Genomic DNA, 23,733 nt, shown 5'->3' with positions numbered 1-23,733 from the left:
TTCAAAATTTTCTTATTTTATTCTTATATATTCTATATAATATTATATATTATATCTTATATATTATATATTCTATTTTATTCTTATATATATATATATATATATAAAATCGTTTCTTAATTTGTATTCCTTAACTGAAGCAAAGAAGTTTCTCAGTTCATTTAAATATTGATACTTCTCCAATAACTATATAATACATCCGAATACATATTATCTGATCTAAAATGTCATAAAGATTATGCACAAAATATCTTACATGTATAATCAGATTTGATTCATCAGTTTAGCTAGGCAATTTTGACCAAGTAAATGTTACAAACAAAACTTTAGATGCGACCTAACCTTTCTTGGCATTTGAATTCTGCATCTAATATGTACCCTGTGATATTAAATTTCTGGTAAAATTCTATCTATTATCTTAACAAATATTCAGTAATATTCAAAATATTATATGATACCTAAAATACATGTACATTATTATTATAAATATACAGAGAAAGTTTATGAAAATCAAGACAAGACATGATATGTAACATTTATATTATTAATTTAAATGAATAATATAATATTATAATAAATATACTATACGATATTATTTACTTACATATGTCAGATATATTCTATACCGTTACATAGTCAAGATTACAACAAAAATTTCAACAATCCAACTATCGTCCATGGTATTCTTCTATGACCAGTCGCCTGTGTTTAATGAATAAATCATCGAAATCCACTAGCGTGATCCGGAATAAAAATAAAATAATCTTTTAAAAATATCCCACCTTGGTCGATATGACTGAAAATCTGCTTCAATAATAATAATAATAATTCAATAATAATCGTTCCTATCGACTATGAAGCATGATTAATCACCACTGTCCAAGCGCTGTAATAACAAAACTCGGTATTCCCAAGCTCTTCTTTAAAACTAAACACAAATGAAATTGTATCCAGTCCTTGCTTGACGTACGTATATTTGCATATGTCGATTGCCTTTTTCGTGTAAACACGATTTTCCTTTTATGTTGTGTAACGCTCTGTTATCGTATACTATTTCGTAGTATACGCAAGAGTGCACCATTTTCCATATGTTCTTTTCTTCCTATGCAAATTTCTTCCTCGAAACTGTACAGCTTCCATCGAAACGAAGAACTTCGCGATTCGTTTTTTATTACGTATATAAGTTCCTTCTAAGCCAAATACGATTTCACATAATTTGCATCGTCACTTTCCAAATTAGTCCCACGCATTGTGAAATTTCGTGATACGACTTCCGATCAGCGCTCGAAAGAAGTTATATTTTTAGATTACGGACGTTTACCTAAATTTAGGTTTTTATGTATATCATTGCGAATATTATCAATGTATAGTATATTATATAATACATTATAAGTATTAATATAACTTTCTATATCGACCAATAATGTAAAAGTTAAAAATGAATAAGTTTCGAAGAACGAATGAAAGAACGAATAAATGACAAATAATCAAATAAGGGATTAAAATCGAATAGTATTTAAATGAGCTTTAATTTCAATAAAAAGTCATTCTCAAATAACGCACCCTATGCTGCCTCTGGCCCGAGGAAAAAGAAAACAATCATCTGCGTGACTAACGGTAGAGATACTGACACAGTTACAGAGGCAAACGTGGTGTTAATCGATTTTCTATTTATATGAATGGCGATTAATTATCAGCAGAATCTTTCCTGCGGGCTTCGTGATCCTTATCGGTTTTGTCGATTGTTGCGACTGAATTCGAGGCGTGTGGATAAAATCATGTAACGCTATCTAATGGGATAGGTATGCATAATTGAAAATAAAAGAAGTCCCGTGATTCCGTTCCGATGATCCTTATCATCGATTCATCGTAATCATCGATTGTTCGAATTTCCCGATCGCGTGTAATTAGTCACTTGTCCAGAAGAGATTCATTCACGTTTAATTCTGAGCATAAACTGTCAACTACTATCAATTTTGGCAGTACTTATAGGAGAACATTGATAAATTATGAGTAGACTACAGATTTGTACGTATTTAAGAGATTTTTTTAAATACAAAAAATGGACTACAGACTTGGCGAATTTCAATATTTCATTAACGATGACATTGTTCATCTGCGATTATTTCAAACATGTTGTTAGGTATTCACTTTTATTAATATTAGTTATTACTGGTATTAGTTGATAAATTATTACGCAAGAGAATCTTAATCAAATGAAAGAATTTTCGGATGGTAATTTAATTAGATCATAGATTTTTTAAAAGACAAATTTGATAAAACGATTAAATTAAATTTAAGAAAATTTTGAGATAGTAGTACACCAAATGACGGAAAATATTGTCACTGTAGAACTTTTAGGGTAAATAAAGATAATTTTTTTAGTTCTAGAAGCCTTCTAATTTTAAAAAGTTGCAACCCACACTTCTGTTCAATAAATTAAATTAAATTTAATTTATGATATAATATTTTATTATAATTATTTATAATTAAATTATAATATAATATTAAGACTTGTAGTATAAACTATATATAATTTATATAATGGTATACTTTATATTATATTACGAAAAATACCTGGAATATGAAACTATTTTTTAAATATAATTGATATATATATGTATACCTTATTATCTAAAAATATAACCTTCGTGTATGGATATTAATACCGGTCACGCAATTCTAGTGATCGTATATCTTTTATTTGCTGCAAACAAAAAGGGGCTGGCGAAATAATATTTGCTCTTTTATGACCTTGCTACCTTTTTTAGATCGATAATAATGGAACAAATATTAAACTTGATCTTATTTGCAGTCTTCTTTATCTTTTTTTCATAAAATATCATTTTTTCTTATAATAATACTTCAATTCGACATTTATATTATTCTATTTATAAAAGAAATCAAACACTCTGAGAAACACGGGCTCGCGGTTATTTTTTCGACTGAAAAACGTCATTGAATAAAATTCTGGCAGATCTTTTCTTTCCAAATGCGTCATTGGCACATGGTATTAATCAAAATCTCAGAATTAGTTTCTCCAAGAAGAAGCTCATTCATGTATGGCCATATCTATTGGGTGTATTACTGTTTAACCATGATATCTTGTTTCCACTGCTGAATCGATATTAGAAAAATTTATAAGTACATATAAAGTGACATAATTCTACACTTTAAGTATTTATTTCTCGAGAAAATGACTTACTACTATTGAAAAGGATGATAAATACGATTCCAGCAATAACCCTTCCTTTAAATCCACCCTTGGGAAACCCCACATCTACAATTATCTTATGCTTCTTTAAGTGTATTAGCTATTCAAACAAATCGTATTTATTATTCCGAAATTGTCTGTTTATACAGAGGTGAGAGACAGATTATTAATGTAAAAGTAACTTAAAAATTCAATGTGAAAATTCAGTGTGTTAAAATCAAAAATAATAAAATTGGATCGAATGTTTCATTTTTAAGGAAATTGAGTTATACAATTTGCCAAATATCATTCATTAGGAAAATTTAATAAAATTAATAAAATAAATTTAATAAAATTAATTTATGTATCAAAGATTACCAAAAAGTGTGTAGCGTTATTATTACAAAAGATTAAGATATTGTAACGAGATATACATAATACGATTGAATTTCTTTTTAAGGATTTGCGACTCAATCCTCACTGCGAATTAATTGTTATTCTGAAAATCATTAATATAGTGATTTATGTATGTAATAATTTAGAAATATAATTTAGATGTTTACAATTCGACCCTTATCGTCAGTTACGTGGAGAAGTTAAATACACAGTTAAACCACAAAATTAGTTTATGTTCTACGAAACATTAAAAGCTATGCGATATTCTTATTAATTATGTTACTAAAAGAAATAATAATAATAATAATGGGCGTTTATGGCTTCCCCTTTATCGCACATTTTTGTTGAGAAATCCACTGATATATGACGCATGAAGTTAATTCATATTTGGCAGATTATTAAAAATTGAGTAGTGTTATTACCCATTAAAGATAAATAAATTGAGGATTTCCCTATTTGGAATTATATATATATATATTTATATTTATATTAAATATAAAAGAAAATATAGGAATACGAAGAAGTTTAGAGAAACATTCGATAACAAGTGGTGACTTTTCCAAGAAATATAAATTGAGGATTTCCCTATTTGGAAATATATATATATATATATATATATATATATATATATATTTATATTTATATTAAATATAAAAGAAAATATAGGAATACGAAGAAGTTTAGAGAAACATTCGATAACAAGTGGTGACTTTTCCAAGAAATATAAAGCGGTTACAAAAATTTCGTCGTTGTTGTTTCAGTGGAGATAACGCTCTGGAGTTTGAATGTGTGATAAAGTGTTTGACTGGTTTGGTTGTTTTTGCTATTGCATGATATCTATCGAAATGTTGAAAAATGTCCGATGAATGTTTTTCTCCGACTATCGAAGGTTTGCCACACATGCTTTGAATGCACGCTGATACCTTGAAAATGTTAATTTTTTAATTAACAGCATCCTGAGTGTTACGACAACTCTATTATATGCCCTTGGCGCACCTTCTTTTGGCAAGGACAGAGCGATACCTGAACTGATGCCAGGGATTGGGTTTTCCTGAAAGGTTCTGGTACCTCCAGTTTAAAAAATTCAGCAATCTGTATTGTCCCATATAAATAGATATTTATACATGTCAGTGTAATACTCCTTCTAAATTACACTTCGTAAAACTTGTTTAAAACAGTTTCTGGGTTTTATTGGAAGTTGGAATATTCTATTCGAATGTCCATCTGTACAACTTTACTATAAACATTTTCGTCTAAGACCTTACAGTGTTCCTCTGTGGGTTTTTCTGTCGGAATAAAATTAATCTCTTTTAATCCGTGTACTGCGCAGAACGATTATAGCTTATCATCGCTAACACGAAATATCACGGCTATATATAACAGAAAAATAATATGCATAAAATAAATAACAATATGTATAACATTACAGAAAAATGTAAAATGTCAGTAACAAACTTTCTCAGAAAATAGCTTGCGTGTGTTGAATAAATTTTTGTTAAATAATTGGCAATTAATCTAGCTATTCTTTATTTCTTGGGAAACAAGCAAACCAATCCAATTATCATAAGCATTTATTACTTCAAATAACCTTTATGTAATATTGACTTATGCCAAATTTAACGACCCTGCCTCCTAAATGCTCAAGATATGGCTCAAAGTAAAGTCTTGTATAAACGCTACCTTATCCAAAAATAAATAAAACATAGTACATAAAAAATAAATAAAACAGCAGTACATTAAGGATTACGAAAAAGAACTGACTCAAGAAATGAACGACCTGCCGAAAGCAATAAAAAAGAAATAATAAGAATTTACCACAGTCAATAAACAAAAGAAAATTTGAATCGCCATAAGCCACTCATTGCTCGGATCAAGTCTTGTATAATAAGAAGTGGATCCAAAATATGCAGAATTGAAATAAAAAAAAATTGGAGTTTGTCTTTCAAATTGATATTGAAAATCTGCTAACGTAAATATGCATTTTTAAGTGAAATGAAATTTATAGAAAAAACGAGAAATCATTTCACCAAAAATGTAGAATAAAGTTTTTTTCATCTAAAACTTATCTAGGTTTTAAGAAAATTGATTTTTGAAGGTTTGTGGAGCGGGCAGATGATTTCTTATGCAAAAACAGACTTTGAGAATTAGCTGCGTATGCAATAGTACGCATACACTTACATACGTAATTATATGCATACAATACGGTACAATAACACCATTGTTTCTATATTTAGAATGCCTACGCGACTTTTATAAATAATTAGATTATTAGATTCAACAAAGTATAAATTCAACAAAGCACAAAGAAAAATTTTATCAAGGATACCAAAATCGATTCTCTCGAAAACCAAGGTCTAAATGAAAAGATTTTATTCTACGTTCTCTATTTATTTTATTTTGTTACATAAGTCATCAGTAAATTGCGAATATTTATACAAATTCCGCATTTATATAAATGCAACTAAACAAATGGAACCAAAGCGTAGATGTATTTCCCCTATGATTTATTTTCAATCGCATTCGGTGGGTCTTTTAAGTTTAAGAAAACATACAAAATCATTGACTCTCGTCCTATTCACAAAAAAGAAATACAAGGGCAAAGATTTATTAATATTATAAATTATTATATTAATAAACCGTAGCAAAGATTAGTTTCACCTATTTGTTAAAGCATACTCTACTTTAGATAATCGATACATTTTTCCATGTAATGCTCATTCTGTGTATTTCCTTAGAAGTGCGCAAAAAATGCACTTCTTATGTGCTCGTATAATATTTACAATCGCACACATTTCAAGAAAAAGATATAGCACCGTTGACTCTGTCTCATCACGGAAGCTGCTTTCAAAACGTGATATATATAAATTTTTGATTGTGAAACAGTCATTTGTCTAGGAAATCCGTGGGTTAACAATATTTGACAATATTAGTTTTCCATAGGCTGACCCCAGCGCCGAGTTCGATCCGATCCCTAGAAATGATATTGTACAGTGACATCCCCCCTTTCGTATATACAAACTGTAGGAAGCATCGAGTACGGCAAGGGGAAGTGGCAGAGACGAAACCGGTAAATACAATAAGGCGCAACGGAGAAACTCAGTCGTCTCGTGGCTGTCGATCTATCAATAAGACGAGTACCGTGTTTCATTCAGCCGACGAAGACACGCATGCAGAAGACCTTCGACTTTTTATCAAACGCACGTGACATTTTCATTTTCTTCACCATTCTTTATCCATTATCCCGTTTCGCTGTCTTTCACGATATTATGACAAGTAAATTGGCCTCGACGATTTAATTTATCAGTGAAAAGAGCGCACGGTGTTCGAGTGGAAGCTGCAAGAGAAAGAGACGCGACATTTGGAAGAAGATACTCTGAAGACATTTGAAAAGGTATGTAAGAGGACAAGAATCAGAGTGTTCTGTATAAACGGAAGATAGTTGAAGGAGGTCGAGGGATTCAGTGATCAGAATGCGGAGCTTGTATCACATATTCTGATACCTGGCGTAATTCTATCAAAACATCGAGGTTTTTGTTATATTTTCAAAGTTATGCCTAGACTGCGAATCTTTATGTAACCTTGTAATTTTGTAAACGCAAACTATAAGGAAGTAAAACTTTAGCAACGATTTGTTTCACATATTGGATATTAGAACGACTACTATATCTTATATATTTAACGTATTTTAATTGTCTTCATCTTCAAGTTTCTCATAAATGCACAAAAATCTATAATCTAGACAGAGGAATATTGATAGAGCAATATTTCTCTACTGTTCTATTTTTTACATTATGCTGGAATCTGGAATCAAATACTTTGCTAAATTTAAATTGAAACAAGGAATATATTGCCATTACTCAAATTTCATATCTATCTATAATCAACAGCCGATGCTTCATAAAATCTATACAAAGTTTAATCAGCTAATTCAGGTGTTTTCGCACTATCAGTTTTCGTTCATCTTTGATATATTACTTTTTTATTTATACTAATAAATATTGACCATTGTTTTTATCTATATTTCAAATATCGATTCGATTGAAACTAAAAGGGTGAATTAAAAAGTTTCATTTGAGAAAAGTAGGAATATATTTTATATATTCGTAATATCATTTCAAAGAGAATGCCCAAACATTTATAGATGACATTGTAAATACAAGATCGCGAAGAGGTTAAGATATTACTAGAGGTTAATCTCGAAGAGAAAGCTATCGTATGTAAATAAAAATTCATGAATATTTATACATTTCTTTTTAAGATATGACGTTTGACTCCAAAGATATTCATTGCAAAGGAATGTTGAATTATTCGTAGAAGCTTTTTGATAGAAAGGGATTATATTGGACATTTTGATGAATTTTAAGAAGGTACAATTAAGTACTAATAAAACATTTCTATGATAATAATTATGGAAGACTTTTGAAAATTTGGGATTATTAAGTTCTGCATACACGTGAAAGGATATTCGAGTATTTTGGCGATTTTTCGGAAAGTAGAATTCGATGATAATGTAGTTTAGGTATAGAACATTTTAAGTAACACGTACAGGTATTTTGAGTGTTTCAACGAATTTTGAGAAAGAGGAATTGAATAATAACTCAAGTAAGTTATAAATGCTTCTTTCATGATTACATGATTATAATGGAAGTTTTATGGAAGTTTGGAGTACTTTCGTGATTATTCGGGAAATTTTTACGGGAATATAAATTTTGAAGGCACATGAGGTTATCTGGAAAGTTCGGATGAATTCTGGAGGACACTTTTTGATTAAAAAGAAAACAGCTTAGAAATCATTGCAATTAATGCATTAAAGAATTTTTTTCTACGTCGAATACTATATACGTTTCATTGTTTAAGAAAGAAATAATACTTATTTGGGATTCTTCTTCCATTCAAATTTTTTTTCTCCAAAAGGACACAGTTACATTCAATGATTTAATAATTTATGTTTTGCGTCAAATAAAAGCAATCTCGAATGTATAACTAATCGGTGAAACAGTTTCAAAGAGGCATAATACTAGCGATAGTACCCACAAGTAGCGATAAACGAGCGATAGTAGCAAATAAACAGAGAAATAATGGTAGCAATGATAAATTGTCGCATTTGGTCAGACGATGCGAATTTTAACAGATGGAGGCAAATTCCGCGGGGTTTCCGGGAATGTGCAGAATCCAAATATTATTTGCGGAACCAATTTCACAAGGAGCAGATATCCACGTGATTGTGTCGATAACTATTGCAGTATTCTGTAACTGAACGCACAATCGCTCGATCGTTTGATTCCGTTTTTAACAGAAACTAATTCAAAGGATATCACGATCGGAACGACGATATACGTATATGATTTGGAACAATTTTGCTGTTTATTGTTCCCAAACAATGATTATTTCACCACGTCGAATAATGATCATCCGGTCCTCGCCAAAGTAATTTCCAGTTACAGTGATTCACAGAAGTATGACACATTCTCCTTTGGCTAAAATATTTACGCACTAAAGCAATATATTAATAATATAAAAATGCAATATAATATAATATAATATAATATAATATAATATTATATACATACTAGTTTGATACAATGATTAATTAATATAGCAACAAATTATAATAATTATAAAGCAATAAAGTAATATATTAACCTCAGGTTCTCTTGCACAATTCATCCATCATAATTGGTGAAATTTTACAGATTATCAGTTACAGGTTACCATTGGTAATAAATATCTTTGATTAGCAATAATAAGTTTGACGATGAAAGAAAATAAGAAAGTTTTGAAAATAAATTTTACGATGTATAAATTATTTGATGATATTATGCGACAAAAGATTATGAAATTGTAAAACAGGGATTTATAATATACAACTTCTAGTTTAAATTATGTTATTGATTGAGAAATTGTCGTGCAAGTTGGAAAGATAGTATCTGTGAATAATAAAATTACCGTGCCTTTCGAAATAACGGGTTTTAAACTTCACATTTTTGCAGTTATTGAAAGTGTGCATGAACAATTTTTGACAGAATTATTCCTGACCTTTACTAAGATGTATAGTTATATACATCTATTTATTTTCATCACATTACCAGTTATAATCCTCTGTCTACTATCTTCTAATATTGATATAAAATGTTTCTGTTTACAAATTCACTGTTTACATTTTGCCTAGAAGCTATTTGAGTCAAAGCTGAATCTTTGTATAACAAAGAAATTCATTTTTCATTCATTGTAGTTTATTGTAGTTTTGTTTTTCTATAACTCGGTAATATAGTGTATTTAAGGTTTTATTTTTCAGTTGTTAATATTTAAAAGTCCTGAAATTCAACAGATCTCGCATAAGTGAGTGTACATCATACATAATAAGAAAGATACACGATTTAATACACACTGAAAAGGGCAAATAATCACGTCATAGTTTCACCATCAAATAGTAGATACATTATATCATCTGTCTTCTTTATTAATAACTATTCTTTGTATCTTGTAGTACAAGTCCGTCATAGAACACTAGATGACATAATTTGGTAAAGTTCTAGTCAGTATACTTCATTCTACAATTTTATTGAGCCATTTAAGACTCAGACTAAATAACATCACTAAAATTAACCGCTTAGGTTTCTGAATAGTCAGAGTAATAAATAAAACGTACGATGTGATATTAAAATCAAAGAATTATCAGAATGCACGTAGAAACAACTAATTTGACTTTTCAATGATTGAATACATTCTTAAGTATAACTCACTCTTGAATATTTCTTCTCTCTTTTTCTTTGTGTTTCACAATTCATGTTTTATTGCTCATAAAACTTATCGATTGTATCGACGCGTAACTAAAAATTGAAGAATTATGGTCGAGCGTATTACATTCGGAATCAGCAGGTGATAAGGTCTTCATGCAAGGATATATAAACTATGACGCTTAATGAATTACGATGATATTAAGTTCTTCATCTTCATATTCGTCCTCTCTCTATGCCTCGTTGTTCTACACTTTATCAAGGATAACACTTGAATCCTGTTAAATCTTCTTCGACGCTATCAGTGATCAGCAATGATCCTTTCAGACACGGATCTTCAACGAAGATGGATAATTACAGAGGGTCATCGAGTTCGTGATAGTCATGAAATTCCTACACTCGAATGACTAGTTTATTGGAGATGCGCTTGTCGTGACTATACATGGCAATAAAATAGAGAAAGAGATCGCGTATCGTGATAATTGGAAAATCGAACTTTCAAGGAATGGTAGACTTAGTCATTGATGCAATTTTAAGATAGACACCTGCTTCCAAGAAGACAATTTGTACCGAAGGTTAAGAAAATTTTTAGAGATAAAGGTGAATTCTTCGATATTTCTCGTATTGTTCGATTATATTAATTGATGAATTCTGGGGATTTAGATAGTCAGTTTCCTTTTGGGCTTCCGTTGTTCTTATTTTGTATGAAATTATATATAGGAGTTACAACAAACGGAATTTTTCAATTCTGAAAGTAGAATTCGCAACAAGCATTTTGATTGGAAAGAAGATTCTTAAAAGGTCAGGCACGTGGTATAATCCTACGTTACCTTTCTTTTGGGTTTCTATTGTTTTTAAACTGCAGAAAATTATATTAGAGATATATAGAATTGCACCAGGCGAAAATTGTATTTCTGAAAATAGAATCTCCATGCATAGTTTCAATTGGAAAGAAAATTCTGAAAATATCAGAAATACAAAATTTTTGGCTTTTTAATAAAATATATATTACCAGAAGAAAAACAAGCTTTTATTCATATATTCTACAAAAGGTTATTTAAATTTTCGAAAACACAAATTCCTCGAAATTTATTAAATTTTTACTACAATTACGTACTCGTGTAATCACAAAAATTTCTATAAATCTGCAAGTTAGGTCTTTCGACTATTCTACTACTTCTAATATTAAATTGTAAACCGTCTAAGTCATCGTGCATTACGAAACATTTCTTCTTCCTTCCAAAAGCGAATTAAACGGATAAACCACGTTCTTCCTACAATTACAAAACATGTCAACAATGTCTTTTAACTAGCTCATCCAACATCAAATCTCATAAACAGCTGAGTACATTTACCTTTTACGTTTCTTTCAAACAACACTGAAACAATCTTCATCGATCCGTAAAAGTGCACCTGGCCGTTAATACAATTTTACGACGCATATTCGTACACGTTTATACGTTTCATTCACTTAAAATGTACAGTCGAACTTATGTGTCTCGGCCATGCATCATCGTTCATCTCACAGCCGACTAAGGATAACGTTTGATGTGGGTTTTCCCACTGGATGCTCGCTACCACGATATTGTCAACTCTAATCTTCAATGACGTGAGCAAAAGCATTTTATAGTGTCGTGAAATACCCGCAGACAGATCGATACCTAACGCTATGTGCGTGTAACAATACATTAGTATCTTCGTTATTTTCTCGCCAGTGGAGGAACGACGTATCTGTTAAATAATACCAAAATTAGCGTCGTTGCTTTCTTAATCGCTTAATGATGATAATGGATAGTGATGTTGTTGTATCGTAATTATTGCTACGTCTTGAAAATTAATGATTGATATTGAACATGTTGGGGTAGAGCAAATATCGCATGTGAAGAAAATTATTAATAAATTTTCATCCTGTTCGTTAATTTTTCGATTTGGTAATAAATAAGATAGGAATCGTATTGATACTGATATTCTAATAAATTGGTAAGTTAAATTTTTCTGAGTTTGTCTTAAAATAGGTTCTTAAATATGTTTCCTTTTTGCATAATTGTGTCGTTAACAAAAGAGATATAGAATTTCGATGAATTCAATATTTGAAAAAAAATACTTTTAACAGGAATTTTTGTTGAAAATAAACTTTATTTTTTTTATATGAATTTGTGAAAAGTTTTTTTGGTAAAATAATTTTTAGGATAAAATTCCTGTTATTTAGAAGCTACTTTTCTATATCTTTTAATAAACTGGCGCTAATATTTCCATATTTTCAATCTAATTCATTTACAGTGTTTATATAAACAGTTAGTACGGAATACTGAAATAAAACACGATAACATATGCAAATAGGAAATTGAAACGACCATATGTATCTTGGTGAAATGATAACGAAACGTTTAAATCAGTTGTAGCATATCATTACAGCAAAACAATTAATTGACAACGATTGAGCTACTTCCTTTTCATTTGCTATTACTTTTCGTTATAAATGAATGTATTTGTTAAAAATAATACTTCTTTGCTTCTTCTTTTCTCCTTCAGCATCCTTTTTCCTTTCCTAACAAATATGTAGAAAGAATGAAGAAGCCCTGCATTCTTAAATTCAAGGAATTTCACTTTTAAAAGCAGATGGGTTAAGTGTAGTATGCAAATAGAGTTGTGCGATTCCGTAAACGTTGTTTACGTTACTGCACATATTTATAATTTCACGTATAAGAGAAAAAGAAAGAGAAAAAGAAAAAAAAAAGAGCGCATGGATATCATAAGTTTTACGAATATACAGAGAAAATGAATATTTATGAACCAGAAGCTACTGTTTCGAATGTTCTCATACTTTTCGTCGAGGACTTGTTTTATCAATATTTTTCCCCCATCAATCCTCCTACTTAATTTAATTTAATTTTCATTTTTCTTTAATCAGTATTCTTTAAATTCTTTTTTAATGGATTTTAAATATGTATATTCTTCGATCCAAAATTAAATTTATCCCTAAAGAGATTAATTTGTCGCGGTCATAGGCAAAAATACGCGAAGAATCGAAATGAAGCAGCTAAGTCATCCATTAAGTATTTATCCTCGTTGAGTTTTTCGAAGCTTAAATTCCTATTTCATCTCATTTATCGCACTAATGATTCGACGCTGATTGCGGAATTTACAATTCGTGAAAAAGATGACCACCAAAAGCATATTATATTTATACCTGCACTCGACTGGTTAACAACGGTAAAATTCTAAAACCGGTTTTTAAAACATCACCGCTCACCTCTGGTATATTGGAGGGTAGTTTACAAAGAAAAGACTTTGAAACTATAACTAGAGTGCAGATATTTATGGGCATTCACATTATTTTAATAATAGCATTCACATTATTTTAATAATAACATTCGAATGTTAGTGCCTTCAGTCATTTATGTGTAATCGTATTTTGCTGATATTCGTATACTAGAGTGCTCAGTCATTTACGTATAATATTTTCCATTGACTAACTTTAACAATTTTGTTCATAACAAATTTCAATTTTCATATTTCGATACTATTAAAATATTCGAATCCTTCACAAAGCACCTGTTTCTAATACTTTACCTTACAATTTTAACTGCAAAAATAATTACGCACATATCACAAAAATATGTCTAATTACCATTATCTGTTTTTTTTTTTTTGCAGAAATGAAGACTGCGCTTATATTCCTGTGTCTCACGGCCACTTGCTTTGGTCAACTAATCTATCCAGACGATAAATTGCTCGCGTCTACAAACGTTCCTTCATCCATTTTTCCAAATATCCCTCAAAATGTACAGTCACAAGATTCTGTGAAGAGCAAAATCAATTCCTATCAAGTAAATTCACAATTACCACAAACTTCACCGCCAATACTTGGTGCGCCGCGAAGAACAAAGGCATCATATCCAACTACGGCCTATCCAGCTGTTACCGAAAACACGTTGCAAGACTGGGGCGATCATGTAAGCATAGAAATACTTGTTAAAATAAGTACTTAGACTATACCCGGTTAAGTGTAATTTTTTCTTTATTCATATGAATGATACATATGTAGTTGTATGTACTATACATATGTATATGTGCTTTTTGGAAAATAAGGATACGTGGCAATTCTTTTTGTAGCCACTGTACGTTTAAGACTATTATTCACGCTGTGTATTAATCCTTTTTAAGTCTAAAGTAGCTTCAAAATATCATAGAATCACCCAAAAAGTACTTATCACGTTTTTCTGCTGTGAGCTTGAAATATTGTTTAATAGATGGAAATATACAAAATTCTGTTTAGCGTCTTAACGTATAAAGATTAAGTACGTTTTCGTTCTGCATCGTGAACGCGCTAAGAAATTTTCCAACGACAAAAAAATAGAATTTAATCTAAAAAAAAAAAAAAAACAAATAATGCAAGAGAATTAAGAAGGTATACAGTGAAAGGTTTTGATAGAAGCTTTGGGTGATTACGATTCAATTCATTATCGCATGAGTCACGAAGAGTAGTAGAAGTGTGTAACTTATAAAATTGTGAAATCTCTTGAGAAATTCATGATGAGAATAAAAGACAGCATCAGTGATGCAAGTTGCCCGGTAAACATTAACAGTTGAACAGTGATCTTGAAGTTTCATACGGATAGATTAATGGTAATAATACCTTGATGGTAATTTGCGGGTTTTCACTTTTTTCGTATTTTACCAGCATAAAATGTAATTATACGTTGAATAAAGGTCTTAAAGTGTTTTTGAATTTGTGTAAATCGCCACAACCTTATAGCTTACAGCGCGTTACACAATAGAACACATACTGGGGTCGAAAAAGTTTATAAGTGTTGTTTAACTCTGCACATTTTTCTTTGCTGTCGCTGATGACGCGTAAACAGTTTACGTTTATTTCCATTAAACGAGCACCTTTCTTTTTCAAATCAGCGGAAGCTCTCGTAAAAGATATTTATTGAGAAAATTAAGAAAATCTTCCATCAATAGAATATACGAACATGTACTACTGAAAGTGGATAATAACGTGTTTGGAACTACGTTACAGGTGAACAATATCATCGCTAATGGAGTACTGAAATTCGGTCTGGACGTAGAACAAGAGATTCACAGAACTCGAGGCGTATCCTTGATCGAGCAACGGGACAATATAGTTTTGTCGCCAACTAGCCTTGCCGCGATATTGGCAATCGTTCTTGCAGGTTCTGCGGGTAGGACTTTCGATGAAGCGTCCAAGGTTCTTGGATTAGAGGCCGGGATTGATATCTCACATAATTCTGAGATTGTTCACCAGATGTTTGGTGTGCTTTTGTCTCAACTTCAAAGTAAAGAATCTGCTGGGATACTTCTACCGCAATTGAATTTCGCCACAGCGGCATACGTGCAGGTAAAATTTCCTTTCACGAGCGAATTAAACTTTAGAAAAATGAAACAGGAATTGGATTTCATTTGAAGTAAAACGAACGTGTAATTGATTATAATTTTAATGGTTGTGGTTTAGAATGGATTTCCAATACTGCCGCAATTCAAGTTACTTAGCAAAGAGATTTATCAAACCGATATATACAACGTGGATTTTGCTAGAAATGGAAAAGAGGCAGAGGAGATGATAAACATGTGGGTGCGGCAGAAGACGAAAGGCAAAATTACAAGTATTCTAAACCACGTGCCGGGGCCAGGAACAGCGATGATTCTTTTAACAGCGCTCTACTTTAATGGAGAATGGGACCAATACTTTTTGGAAGGAGCTACGAAAAGGTATCATTTTCCTTTATGAAGGAAGTTTATGTGGGTTTTATATAGAGAACATAGACCATTGTAATCTCTTTTCTTTGAGCGCTATGAACGAATCTAAGCGTCTAGCAGAAGCTATTTGTGTGGACTAAGGACGCATATATGCGTTTATCAACTTTTTCGACCTCTCCCGCGCTTGAGATTCTTTTACTAGTATATGAGATGATACATATGCATTTCTTAGCAACGATATAAACAAAAAAATGCAAGTTCATTTATCTTCTGTACGTGAATATGAATAATACCCCTTTTCACTCCGTTGTCGCCGCCGTGGCGACATTGTAAGAGGAATTAACAATTCCATTGTTGCCGCCATGGTGACGTTGTAAGTGTACAGATGTACATATACATTATAACTCAGTTGCGCCTTGCATATTCAACCAACATAGTCCATATTAGCAAAAGAAGTATTCATCCACACGAGTTGTTTCCGCTGGGAGTATTCAACACTCAAAGGGTTTAATAAGAAAAATTTGATTCAATCAACTAGCATTATTGAATTTTGTTCTTTAATATTATAATTATTAAAAAGAAATCAAGGATTTGTGTAATATTTCTTTTCGTTTCTATTTCTTTTTTTACTAAGCTCCTTCAATTTTATAAAAATATTTGTTCTATTCATGTTGTAATGGATTTCTGTAAAGTGCTTGTTATTCTATTACATTTTTTGTACATTAACAAAAGAATATAAGTTATTTCATTTAAGTATTTTAATAATGTAAGCTTTTATACATCATTTCACTGTTTGACTCTTAATGGGTTAATAATCAGTTGCAATTATGGCGCATTATATAATTAATTCGATTGTTTAAATAGGAGACCATTCTTCATTGAGCCAAACGAGACAGTTAATGTCAACATGATGTACAATGGAGGAACGTTTCCGTTCTACTTAGACAAGAAATTGGGCGCGAAGATCATTGGTTTTCCATACAAGGGTCGCGAAGTAAGTATTTTAAAAATTCACAACAGATATAAGCTTTCAAATAATGTTATTCTGTTTCAATTCAAAATTAGTTATTCCAGTCTACTGCGACTAAAATTAAAATTCACCCGATCCTTTAAAAATTTCTATTACATATACATACATATCTTATCAAATTAATCCATAATTTCTTTTCAGCTCTCGATGTACGTTTTGCTTCCAACAGCTCCAGGTGCAAAAGCTCTTCGAGAATTCAAGAACAAACTAACAGTTGACATAATCGAGAATTTAATTAAGAATGCAAAGAACGAAACATGTATCGTCGGTTTTCCACGAATGAAGTTAAGCACCAGCCTAAGTTTAAGGCCTACGCTCGCCGCTTTGGGTCTCAAGTCTTTATTCGATCCAGTAACAGCAGATTTGAGCCTCATATCTCAATCCAATGCCATAACCAATATGAATGACACAAACCAGACGAACGTGAGACCATCAGAATCACGGCCGAAATCAAATCCTACCATAACTACTTCACAGAATGGTAACGAAAAAAGACCACAGAATAAAATATACAACGACATGATATACTTCCCCTCTCGTTTCTATCCTTCCTCAGGAACGAGGATCCAAGGTCAAACGGGTCGTATGGTAAAACGAAATTACTTTACGTACGAGGACAAAATTCGTGGGTACAACGTGGAACAATGGGCGAATGGGTTTTTCCTCAGAAAGACTCGTGATATTCGTGACGTTAAAGGAAAGAAAGATAGGAGCTCGTATACAGTGGAGGGCAGATCCAAAGATCACGATAATACAAAGATTGTAAATCTCGAAGAAAACAAGTATCGTTTCGAAGAACAAACAGGAAGAAATAAAAGGCAAACCAGACCAATTGATCAAAACTTCCTGGACTTTGTGAGACATCAGAATCTTCCATCATACGGGCTGGACAGTCTTAGAAATAGCGCAAATCTGGTCAACCCACATCTCTTCGCTACAGATGTTCTTCAAAAGGTAGAAATAGATATCACAGAAAAAGGTACCGAAGCCGCAGCCGTGACTAGCGTTGTATTGGAGCGTGATGGAAGTCAGAAGAGGTTCATTGCGAATCGACCCTTCATCTTCTTCATCAGACACGACCCATCGAAGCTCGTGCTCTTCTGGGGCACGATAAACGTTCCAACGCCAAATTATCCGACTACGTAATCTGAAACACAAGTCTTCCTTAGAATATGACGATGAAGACAACTATCGAAGAAAGTAATCACGTTGAACAATTACTAACATTCTTTCTTCCAATTGGTATTATGTATCACAGTTTATCTTCGCAGTAACAACCGTACATAAATTCATTTCTTCGTGAATAGTACTCGTCATGCGGGTGATTACCATCCTTGAATGAGTAATTTCGTTTGAAGGATCGATAAAAGAAACCGGTTTAGCAGAAGGAAACGGTTTTTCCTTTGCACGCAACAAGTTGATACAAATATTCACGCGCTATTTATTTATACGATTCTTTCCTTGAATCTCCGCCTTCGTAGGTTAGAGTTATACGCGTAATTATGAAAATAATCAAATCGAAAACTATATTTATAGATGCTATATCTGTATTTCCTACCTGTAATGGAACAGTATTTTCTCAGAATTTAATATTATATTATTTTACCTCCGACTACGATTTGATGTTATATTAAATGGTATATTGTTAGCGTAGGATTAAATTATTGAGAGATTTTATGAAATCATATTGAATAAATGTCTGCGTTTCCTTTTTTCAATTGTGGAAATAATTGATTGAAGCGAAAATAATGATATCAAAAAGGTTTTGACATTATTATTGTCAAAGCCATTATATATATATATATATTAGTTATCACTTTGTTTGATCTACTTATTTTTGGACAATAAAGACGGATTTTTTTTAGATATAAAGATATGGTTCCAATATTTTAAATTCACTTCAAATAGGTGTAAATTTTTCTGTTTTATTCAAAATATTTTACAGTTTATAATACAGCATTACACTTGAGATTTAATGTAAATAAAACAAAATCTTTTTTGGACGGCTGCATAATGATTTATGATTACAAAACATTTTAACATGTGTTATGATATGTAACCTCATATAATCTTGAAGACTTTACCATTTGCAATTTAGACACGTGCGCAAATACAACCGTCTTAAGTAACATTTTTTGATTCTTTGACAAAACATTTTTTCTTTTTATATACATAACACATATGTATAAGTATATAATATAATTTTCTTTCTGAAAGTTCTATGAATTAAAAACGATACAGCACTCGATGCTTATCATTTCACAATAGTGGTCTATTGCAAAAATTTTTATTCTGCGTTTGCCAACTATAACGCTTTTTAGTCTTTCGTTTCTTAAATACTAGCAGAATAAATAGATTCATAGCCAAAATGAAATTTTATAGAGAAACATTGCATTATTATAATGATTGTTCTCACAAAGAATTTTTAAACTGTCACACACAAAAGGATGACATAAAACGACCTTTTATTGCATATCACAAAATAAGCATAGTCGTCAGCAACTTCATAAATACTATAATGAAATAAAGGTACTATTTAAGGTCCATGAAATTTTATGATTCTAAGATTTTTCTCTCTTACAACTACACTTATTTTCTCTTATGCACCTGAAGCAGAAGTATTCTTTTTCTTTTTCGCTATCAATCAATAATTTACATCTGACAATGTTCATTCTATACTACTTCTTTCGTTATTGAACAACACATTCTTTTAAAATAAAAAAGGCAGAAAATATATTATCAAGACCAATTGTTCCTTGTCTTTCTCATATAAAAAAAAATTCTCTATTTTAAGAGCATAGAAAACTAAACTAAAGCAGGTCTAATCATGTACATACATTCATTGTATTAAACAGAAGAAGAAAATCGAAAACAAACAAAACAACTGTGTGCTTTATAACGAATATTATTGGTATTTTTTAAATACTTGTGCCAGGCGCATGATATAATTACATCTAATATTACAGTAACTTTCTTATCATCTTCATACATGTATTGCATACTTTAATACTTTAATACTTTTTACACGTAAAATTTTATTTGATTTACTTACTGTATACTGTTCTGCTGACCTATTAGTGGAAATATCTGTGTTATTTTACCGATTCCTTTAGTACGACCCTCTCGCAATAATATTCGCATACCGACGTGCAAATATTCCGGATGATTGACGAACCTAAACAACACGGATGCCGTATCGTTCGTTTGTAAACCTCTGTCTTTTGCGTCCATTATTCCTTTAATGATACACGTCTGCCTTACATTCCCTACATGCACAGTTGTTTGAAAACCAGAATATATTGCAGTCGCGTGGTACACTATTAATACAGTTGCCTAAAAATATGTACATAAAATTGTAATAAGTAATTTATTTGAATCTTATATGTATTTTACGTGAGATATTATTATGTTGAACATACTTGGAAAAAAAGTGTAGCATGAGGTTGGTCCCATAGTGATATTAAAACCATTCCAGGTCTTAGATGGGGCAAAGGGGGGCTTCGATTTGTTGGTGGTGCTAATGTTAGACTAGCACTCTGCGATGCTCTTACTAAACAGCATGGAGTTTTGTTTCGATGTAAGCTAACAACTTTAACAGGACTGAATTCACCATCTGGTAAAGGGCCTACCAACAATCGAGTTCCAGGAGCGATTGCTCCTCTCACAAGCAATCCTCCCAAAACAGGTTCGTTCAAACCTGCTACTCTATATGAAATAAAAGAAAACAGCTTGACTTTATAATTCATATGGTTACTAAATATAATTTTAATTATATTTTTAGAAAAAAGTATACACCTGAAAGTTTCATCAATTTGAAACAGACAAGATTCAGGATCTGAATCTGCAGAATTCACGTTATATGGTGATAAATTCTTAATAAAATTTGTTAAATCTTCCAAACCCTCCCCGGTAACGCAACTCACATTGAAAACTGGTATTATGTCTGATTCATAATTCCACGACATTTGACTGTTATTATACATTATTAATTGCTTACAATGTCCCTGTGCATTAATGGCGTTCTCTAATTGATTTATTGTTTCGGATATACTATAAAAACCAAGATCGATCTTGTTTACAACTATAAAAAATGGAAGTCCCAATGTAAGACATAACGCCATGTGTTCTTGGGACGCTTCATTCATAGGTGGTGCTACAACTAACATCACGTGATGAGGTGAATATCCTAAAAGATAGGGTTATAAATTGCTCATTAATAAAATTTACAATTTACCAAGATAACTCGAGTTATCGTACCTGTGAGACCGAGTACCGTAGTCCTTAAATATTTACGATGACCGGCTAAATCTATAAATGTAACAACTTTCGACGCGTGTTCGCATATTTCTTCTGCAGTTGCCATTTCCGCATAATTGAGAACATGTCCTTTGCTATCAAAGCCTAGGATTTCGTGAGATATCGATGATGTACGACCTGTTTTTATCTCATGAAGGTGTCGCAACATATTCAGCCTTGCTCTCCCTCTACCATTATCTAGCTCACCCTGGGTTAATACTCCTATATACATTTCAGATACATTAAAATTTACATTTCAATTCAATTGTTATAAACTAGATGAACAACGAATTTAGCAGAGTAAACTCTAAGTATATTTCTCTACCTTAAATGTCCTCTGCTAATCCTCTCACCTAAGAGAGTTGATTTTCCAGCATCCTGGGCACCAGTGACTGCAAGTCTCAAATCAATAATACTATCTTGATCCTCTCTATCCCCTTTCCTTAACTTTCTTATTAAAACTTCTGCTATCTGTCTTTCCTCTTTATTGTGACGTGTGGTTATATCTTTATTTTTAGAATTGGCATGTCTTTCACGTAGTATACTTGTTGTAGCACCTAATCTAGCTGCCATATCATTTAGAGTTTTTAATGATGCCTTCATGTCTTCTCTTGATAAGCCTGTTAATTTTCCATTATCTTCCACACCTAATAATTAAATAATGATATGATAAATAATAAAGTCACTAAAGATATATGATTAGATAATTATAATTTATAAAACAGATTCATACCAATTTGATAAATAGCTTCCCCGTGGCCTTCTCTGAGACGCCATTTCATTTGTGTTACAAGATGTTCAAACCGTTGACTAGATGGATTTATTAGCTTTAGTTTGTATTCAACATTACCCTGTTCAGGTTCTGGTGGTAGTCTTTCCTCCTGATCATCACCAATACTTGAATTTTCACAGTCTGAAATTCGATTTCCTTCATTCTCTGAATCATTCCAAGTATCTTTCTGGCTGTGTTTGTTATTATCTGGATCAAACAATTCCAAGAATGACTCCATATCTATAAATAAGAAACAATAACCATCATAAAATATATCTAGAACAATATTTAAAACAATGTCCTATATTTAATGATTATATTTAATAAACAAAACAATAAATTATTTTACATGCACATAAAATCATTTTGAAAGCTTGAACTATTAATGATCATAACATTCTTTTGTTATTGTGGCCAACAATCTTGACTTAAATCTAGTTCATTACCAATTCATAAATTATAAGTTACATCATATGATATTGCATCATTTTCAAATACCTTAAGTTATATGTACTGTATATAAAGTGCAATATTACAGTAAGCAGTGTTTATATATATATTATTAATTCATTTTATACATTACAAAAGTGTGCTTAATATAAATTTGCAACATGAGTATAATAAAATCTTAATACAAAAACATTAAAAAATTTAAACTAATAAAATAATTAATATTTAAGATTTTTAAATGATTAATTGGAATTAATTCAGAAAAAATAAATGAAATTTATCTATTTGCAAATTTACAATTTTACATTGCTAAAATATTTTCAAATTACATAATGTCGAGTAATACAGAGCAATGTTAATCAATATTAATTGATATACATTTTCGCAATAAGCGCTAAATTAAAAATTATGTTATTTATTTATTTATTCATTTTGTTCGTGAAATAAAATTCTATCGCTTACATAAATGATATATATGCATTACAAAAATATTTCATGTAAATAGCTTTTTCTGCCCTCACGTTAATTCATGTTTATACAAATTTCTCTGAAAGAGACTTCAAAACATATTTAGAAGGACAACAACTTGTAAAATACTCGAGCGCGCCAAATCAATGGATCCACATTACGCTATAACAGCTGTACATATACATATGCAATATCGCTTGACTCAACGAAAACGAAAACAAAACTGTATGCAAACAAAGTTGTTTGTGACCCACGAGCAAGGATGTATTTATGGATCACAGTTGGTCGATTGGATCTGCCAAATACGATATTTACGGAGTTAAAAGATCTTATTGTCGAAACGGGAATGTATTGCAAAATTGAAAATGATCTATATGATAAAGAAAACATCAAATGACTAGACGCGCATTTATGATGATTCAACGAGAAACGGCTGAAAAGACTTACTGCATTTTACAAACAGTAGTTTTCCCTTCGCAGGACGTATACTCTTGAAATCGAAATCGCGTTTGACACCCACGTCAGAGTTGAATAACACAGCATGCGAACCTCTCACTTTCCCTCCCGCTTTTTTCAACACCTGACTGTGCACGATTCAATTGAGATCTGACTGTTACCAGCCTCGACGATTCATTCTTCTGCGCTTGAAACAAATTTAGTTCCAATT

The 23,733-nt window shown here is 31.3% G+C and overlaps 2 protein-coding genes and 1 long non-coding RNA gene across 3 annotated transcripts; 1 reads left to right on the top strand and 2 right to left on the bottom strand.

The window, feature by feature from the left end:
- Nucleotides 1–837: 837 nt before the first annotated feature.
- LOC138187614 (uncharacterized) lies at nucleotides 838–1,641 on the bottom strand. Its single transcript, XR_011175225.1, has 3 exons — nucleotides 1,564–1,641; nucleotides 971–1,321; nucleotides 838–886 (listed from the first exon to the last, which is right to left on the bottom strand). It is a non-coding gene; the product is annotated as an uncharacterized LOC138187614 (long non-coding RNA).
- A 5,033-nt stretch (nucleotides 1,642–6,674) lies between these two features.
- On the top strand, nucleotides 6,675–20,420 carry LOC138187451 (intracellular coagulation inhibitor 1). Its single transcript, XM_069128250.1, has 6 exons — nucleotides 6,675–6,980; nucleotides 13,984–14,282; nucleotides 15,353–15,691; nucleotides 15,806–16,062; nucleotides 16,915–17,044; nucleotides 17,222–20,420. Exons 2-6 carry the CDS (start codon nucleotides 13,986–13,988, stop codon nucleotides 18,224–18,226), a joined length of 2,028 nt encoding a protein of 675 aa, XP_068984351.1. The 5' UTR covers nucleotides 6,675–6,980; nucleotides 13,984–13,985; the 3' UTR covers nucleotides 18,227–20,420.
- LOC138187452 (GTP-binding protein 2) lies at nucleotides 19,090–23,704 on the bottom strand. Its single transcript, XM_069128251.1, has 7 exons — nucleotides 23,514–23,704; nucleotides 22,110–22,388; nucleotides 21,730–22,023; nucleotides 21,338–21,598; nucleotides 20,876–21,266; nucleotides 20,500–20,785; nucleotides 19,090–20,413 (listed from the first exon to the last, which is right to left on the bottom strand). Exons 2-7 carry the CDS (start codon nucleotides 22,384–22,386, stop codon nucleotides 20,129–20,131), a joined length of 1,794 nt encoding a protein of 597 aa, XP_068984352.1. The 5' UTR covers nucleotides 22,387–22,388; nucleotides 23,514–23,704; the 3' UTR covers nucleotides 19,090–20,128.
- Nucleotides 23,705–23,733: the final 29 nt, after the last annotated feature.

This window comes from Bombus flavifrons, chromosome 15, assembly GCF_040668555.2.
Source record: "Bombus flavifrons isolate JBK064 chromosome 15, iyBomFlav1_principal, whole genome shotgun sequence".
NCBI classification, from domain to species: domain Eukaryota; kingdom Metazoa; phylum Arthropoda; class Insecta; order Hymenoptera; family Apidae; genus Bombus; species Bombus flavifrons.
The sequence above is the reverse complement of the archived record's forward strand: the minus strand, read 5'-3'. Positions and strand labels throughout refer to the sequence as shown.